The 6,408-nt window shown below is 40.6% G+C and overlaps 1 protein-coding gene across 1 annotated transcript; it reads right to left on the reverse strand.

Moving 5' to 3' along the window:
* Positions 1 to 3,324: 3,324 nt before the first annotated feature.
* On the reverse strand, positions 3,325 to 6,138 carry nppa (natriuretic peptide A). Its single transcript, XM_041052176.1, has 3 exons — positions 6,028 to 6,138; positions 4,201 to 4,519; positions 3,325 to 3,329 (listed from the first exon to the last, which is right to left on the reverse strand). Exons 1-3 carry the CDS (start codon positions 6,136 to 6,138, stop codon positions 3,325 to 3,327), a joined length of 435 nt encoding a protein of 144 aa, XP_040908110.1.
* Between the last annotated feature and the right edge of the window lie 270 nt (positions 6,139 to 6,408).

Below are 6,408 nucleotides of genomic sequence, written 5' to 3' on the forward strand. Positions count from 1 at the left end.
GCAGCCCCCTTTCTTCCAGGAACCTTGTTATCGCTTCACCCATGTTGAGTGCTGGATAATCAAGCTTTCAGTGGCTGGTTTTCAGCTGTGATAGTCACTGCAACACAGAGGAAGGTGCTGACAAACTTGTTCACAGACCTGTTCTTAAAGTGATTCATACAAGTACAAAGAATCACTGATATCAGTGATTCTCAGTGCTTTGTTTGTCCCCTGTTTGTCTGTTTTCCTGCCTGGGCTTATCTGACCTACTTTTGGATTCCCACCAGCACACCTGCTCATCTGTGCCCGATCAGCCAGTCAACCACACCCCTTCCCTGCAGTATTTGAACACCAGCCTTTCACTCCATTCTTCGCCAGATCAGTCACTTCATTCATGTGGTAACGTGCGGCTGATTCGAAAGTTATCTAAAGTGAATTCTTTGTGTTATAATTCCTCACTTTGATTCATGGTCTGCTCTGCCTCAGTTTCACCTGCACCTGTCTCTCAATCACCACCTCCTGTCGTGTCCTGCTCCAGTGGATACTCACTGTCCCTGCTCTCTGGTCTCCGTGCCTGGACATTCGACCAGACTTCAACACGAGACCAGTCCTGATCAGTTTGTATGAGTTATGTCATCAGACATGGTGAGCTGAGGTGGACACCTCTGAGCTCACTGACCTGTATCTGCACCACACCTATTCTAACTGGAGGAGATGCTACTTAGAGTATTACATCAAAATAAGCAACAATTTAATTTAATTAACACAATGTAATGGATAAATATTAATGAATTCATATGTAGTTATTGTTTCATTTTTCTATTTTTTATTTATTTGTATCTATTTAATTATTAATTCTAATTTTAAAAATATTTCATTTAATTTAATTTGTGAATATAATTTATTTTCATTGTTTAAATTGCCTTGTTTAATTTTTTTTTTAATGTACTGTCATTTAATTGTTTTATGAATTTAATTTCATTTGGGTTTTTTGTTTATTTATTTTTATTTATTAAGAAACTGAAACTCATTATAAAGCTCCCTGAAGCTGAGAGGAGTTGCAGATTCATCTGATAATCCTCTGTGTCCATCAGCGACCCACATTGTCACATTGTTATCACACATGTCATTTCATGCAGTGAAAATACTGATTATAGCCACTTTCATTTGAATTTAATATTTGATTTAATTGTATATTGTGCCTTGGCAGCATTTTAACTGATGCCTGTACTGGGCATAGTTACTGTTACAGTTACTAGTTAGATTACTGAGATCATCAGATTGATCAATAAAATACTTTTAATTGACAATGAAAAAGACAAAAATGTGATTAAACATAAATCAAAAAAATCTGGATCCACGTAAAGAATAATAATGTTTATTATTATGTATGAATGTAACAAATGTAATGAGATAATAATATAACTGTCCAAATCTGGAAGCAGATGTTGAGGCAGTGACAACACCACTGAAAAGTGACCCAAAAAAAAAACAAAAAAAAAAAAACACACACAATAAAAAATTCATCAATGACAATCAAGTTCAGTTGTAATGAAAATAAATGTCAATCTACACTAGAGGGCGCTCTCTGATAAAAAGTGATGCTGATCGGAAAAAAGCTGAGGGGAGGTGAAGGTATCTGTTACTACACCGTTGTGAGACAAATTGTCCCCTGGGAAATCAAAGCTCCCCCAGTTTTGAGACCGTTGAGGTTTTATTAACTGCTTCATTCCGTTGTATCATGGAAATGGGCACAGCCATGTGCCCATTTTTGTTTTAGAGCTGTAGAGCAGAACAGTAGAAGCAATGTGCAGAGATTCAATGTTAATGTTAAGAACAGGTACATCATTCTGTCTAACGCTGTATCACGGTGTGGTGTATCACTGCAGCTGTCAGCAGGGCTTTAGTCCTGTTAAATAGGTCTTTGTACAAGCTGTTATTTACACAGCTTACTTAGTCATATGTGTGACAGTTGTACAATTATTCCTTCAGACTCAGAGTTCAGAGTGAATAGATGCATGTTCATGCTGATTATCTACTTTGGTAGATCTCTAAAGCCCAGTTCTAAGTTCCCACTCACAGGGAGCGTAAAGAACGAGGCTCCCATTGATGTGGTGCACAGACCAGCAATCAGGTCAGTCTGGTCCACAGTGGAAAGGAAAACCTGCGCCTGTCCTTATCACCGGGATCAGACCATTAACGCCGGCTTTCAGCAGCCACCCTCAGAGTCCTGTACTGCTCTGCTGGTTTCCAAAGACATTATGAAACATGGTGTGATAAATGGACTGGGGTCAGTTTGGGCTGGTTTAGCTCAGCAGCTGTCAGGCCGGCTGCTGCCGTCAGGTGAAATGCTTCAGTGGTGTACCGGAGTTTAATTGACCTCCATGGTCTCCATAATCAAACTGGACAGAACAGTGTGACAGTTACTTCATCATAACCCACAGTGACTTCTCCGCCTTGCTGCCTGTCAAATGCAGTTAGACAACAGTTATTAATGGGTGAATCAGACATATTTCCTGCATGACTCACTTCCTCTCTCAACAATCTATTTTTATTTGACAGCAAGTTGGAAGCAATTTATTAGCAGATGGGCTAAAACAGCAGCGACCACGTCAGGTTCCAGTCCTGTCGGCCAAGACCAGAGATCTGAGGCTGCAGCGGACACAGGCTCAACAAAACTAGACCACTGAAGACTGGAAAACCATAGCCTGGTCTAATGGATCTGGATTTCTGCTGAGGCTGCAGATGGTAGGATCAGTCAACAGCTAATATGAAGTAAACCACCATTAAATTATTTCAAGTAGACTTGCTTTTTGATTTGACCATGGTTTGGTACAGTGTGACACTGTCATCCCTAAAAGAAGAAAAATCAAACATAGGGAAGCTGGTGTGGGATTTGGAATGATCTTCAACTGATTGTGAACACATAATTCAGTATCTTATCTTTATGACATTATGATTGTCCACTTAACATGTCATGTCAGAGAAACAGACGTTTGTAGCTCATATCACAGTGACCGTGCTGCATGAAATCAGGTATGATTTGAATGAGGAAGAGAAGAGCCCTCTTTAGACAACAGAGAGTATTTACTATATTTCATGGAGGAGGCTTAAAAAAAGACAGAATTCTTCATATGAAAAAAAGAGTTTATTTATCTTTGTTAGCACATACAGTTATGTAGTGAACTCGTGTCCTTCAGGGTGTTAATGTTACAGAAAAACACATGAAAGATACACACAGCTGAACTGTCTCTAAAGCAAAATCATACACATCCATTCTCTTTGGCTGCGTCTTCGGCTGGAGATAAAACTATGATCCAACATGTGTCCCAGGAAACTGTCAGACTACCCTGATGGAAAAACGACACAAAGACAAAAAGCAAACATCATTTATTATGAACAGCTGATCATCATCAACACTGGAGGGTATTTCTGCATATTTATTTCATGTTAGTAGTCTGTAGAGGCTGCGGTGTTCATTACAGCCAACAGTGAGCTGCAGCAGATCTGGATGAGGTGATTCTATGGGAAAGATCACGTTGTATATAAAGAAATGGTTCAGATTTTTGGGAAATAGTTGTTTGCTTTCTTTCTGACAGTGACGTGTTCGGGTGGATCTCAGTCTCATGGAGGGTCAGGCTGGAAGCAGGGGGAAACGGTTATCATGGCCCTGTTCAAAGTTTGTGATTTCAGGGGCAGTTACATGCTGGGAACAATTTCATGCCGAAAATGAGCAATAACTTTCTACAGGGGAAAGTTTCTCTTGATCCAGGTCCTCATTAAACTCACAGACATGACTTTGAAATGTATTTCCTCATCTCAGTCTCAGAAAGAAAGTGATTAAATATATTTCCCCAAAAATGTAAAACTTTTGCTTTCAAACTGAGATGGTTTATCATCTGGGAGAGTGAAGGTGCTCCATGGGACATTTTTTGTCTCGATCTATTTCATGGATCGAGACATTTTTTGTGTTCAGAGGTGTGAGCGTTGCACTGGAGGGGAAATGGACTCCTTTTATGGTTCAAGAAGAAATGAAACCCTCACGGCGAGGAAAGATCAGGACGTAAACAAAATGTCACATAACCATGCCACATTTTCTTGCTATGTACAAAAGTATAAACTACGGTATAACCACCTGAGCAGAACAAAGTTTTGACGCCCATGCTCCAGTATCTAAATCCTGCTTTGATTTCTTTCTGCCATCCTGAGCTGCACTCTCACCTCTCGCGCTGTTGCATCCCAAACCACTGGCGTTTCCTATCCGATCCATTCTGGCTCCGAAGCAGCTGGAGGCCCGTTTCCTGGCGGTCAGCAGCAGATCCTGCAGACGGCTCCTCTGACTCGTGGCCCTGCTGTGGCCCTCTGCCGGTAGCTGAGATCTTTCTGATGTCAGAGGTTCTTGGTCCCCCTCCTGGTCCAGGCTCCATCCTTGGCTGGCCTGGCTGCGCTGAAGCTCTTGGTTTGGCCCTTCATAATCAGCTTCAGAGTCCTCCTCTTGGGCTGCTTGAGCCAGAGTCTCCTCAAAGCGCTCCAGTAAAGACTGATGTGGAGAGGTGAGCAAGGTTAAGATTCAAAACCCAAGCATTCTGCTAATATGTTTTAGACTCAGGAAGCATGCTGACTGAAAACTTGCTGAACTTTAAACACGTGTGCTTGGGTAGAGCCCTCAGAGTGCACACCGTCAGCATCTGATCCAGTGCTATTTGTGCCATATTCAAAACTGATGAAGTGTCTCTTTTGGTTTATGGCAAAAACACAATGAATAATATAATAATAGTGTAATAAACTCACTAAATACACATACCCCACACTTTTTGCCACACAGCAGCTTTTGTAGTGCACTTTAGATAACTGATAACTGTATTGCTATGCATGCATGTGCTGAACAAAAGCTGGGTGTGTGACCCTGCTAATATGAAGTAAACCACACTACAGATTATATTCAAAAGCTGAATTATTAGTCATTTACATTATTATAAATATCAGTATCATTTAAAATGAGGATTTCTTGTATATGGAAAAGACGTCAAATAAGTCATGACGTACACAAAGCATATGACTTAAATGTTACTGAGGCTTTTGCTCCTCTAAAGAAATGAAAAGCTGCTGCGAATGAAACATCAGATCTGTGTGGAGCGATGTGGAGACTGTGACCATCCTAGAACAGATGACAAGAACAGAAACGTCATATTTCCAGCTTTTCTTTTCCATATTGTTTTTGTTTGTTTGAGCTTTGATTGGAGCTCTTTTTATGAGACAATCTCACTGTGTCCTCTTCTCCTGCATCTTGATGTACCCAGGCTCTAATATTCACATAACAGCAGTGATATTAGTTCCATTACCTTTAGATGGAAACTTTTCCTGTTAACCTAAGGAGACTGGATGTTGATTAGGGTTAGATTTTGTCAAATTATATAAGATATATAATTTGTTAAGAAATTGGTGACATTTTTATTTGATCTAGGCTCTGGGTCTCTGTAAAGCGCTTTGAGACAATTTTGATTGTGGAAGGAGCTATATAAATATTATTGAATTGAAACAACATTTCACAGCAGTTTTAGGTGACATGCTTTACTTTTGGGGGGGGGGTCATCAGTGGGGAATTTGGAATTCATGACTTAATTCTGATGGAAAAATCATCCGGAAGTTACTAACACAATGGTTTCATAAGTTCTCAGGCAAATGTGGAGTTAAATGGGTTAAATGCCAGTTTAACATGAAACACTTGTTCCTGACTTAAATGAGTTGTTGATTAACTAACTCTCCTGAAACCTCACAGTGTTTATAGGGACTGTTTCTTTGGTGAGAATATGCAGAGGATGCCTTTTATCTATGTTTAGTACATGTTACATATTGTACCATGGTTCTTTCGTAGAAACTTCAAAGAAAACTGACACGTAAAATAACATGTTCAGCAACACGAAGCTCTTGAAGTGCTGACCTAGTACCTTCTCCACACTGCCAGTTATTAGATTCTTGTAAATTAATAAACGCACACACAGACAGACAAAAAGGTGTGATGACTAAAGGGCTGACATGGCTTCTTACCTTGAGCTGAGCAAGGTCACTGGTAGAAGAGGCCCTTCCCAGTATGTGGCTGCTGACCAGTGTGTGCTGACACAGTAGGGCCAGCAGGCCCCACAGGACCGCAGTCCTCATGTTATCCTTCTGCTGCTACTACTGATACTACAGTCTGCACTGTAAGATTATATATACATGCCAACACACACACACACACACACACACACACACACACACACACACACACACACACACACACACACATATACACTCACCATGCAACAGACAGTCAGTGTCAGTGGCTCATCATTTTGTAGACCACCTCAAGTGCATTCTGACACCTCTGCATGATAAGGCAGCTGGTCAGATGTCCCTTTAAGTGGCCCTTGGTGGTAAGTGATGTGTGTA

The sequence above is a fragment of the Toxotes jaculatrix genome, chromosome 2 (assembly GCF_017976425.1).
Source record: "Toxotes jaculatrix isolate fToxJac2 chromosome 2, fToxJac2.pri, whole genome shotgun sequence".
In the NCBI taxonomy this organism is placed as follows: Eukaryota; Metazoa; Chordata; class Actinopteri; family Toxotidae; genus Toxotes; species Toxotes jaculatrix.

What these genes read in the sequence shown, in the direction of transcription:
- nppa (XM_041052176.1), bottom strand. Translation starts at nt 6,138, where the DNA reads ATGAGGACTGCGGTCCTGTGGGGCCTGCTGGCCCTACTGTGTCAGCAC. An exon ending in GTGACCTTGCTCAGCTCAAG is followed by an intron (nt 4,520 to 6,027) that starts GTAAGAAGCCAT and finishes TCTCCACATCAG; the next exon opens with TCTTTACTGGAGCGCTTTGA.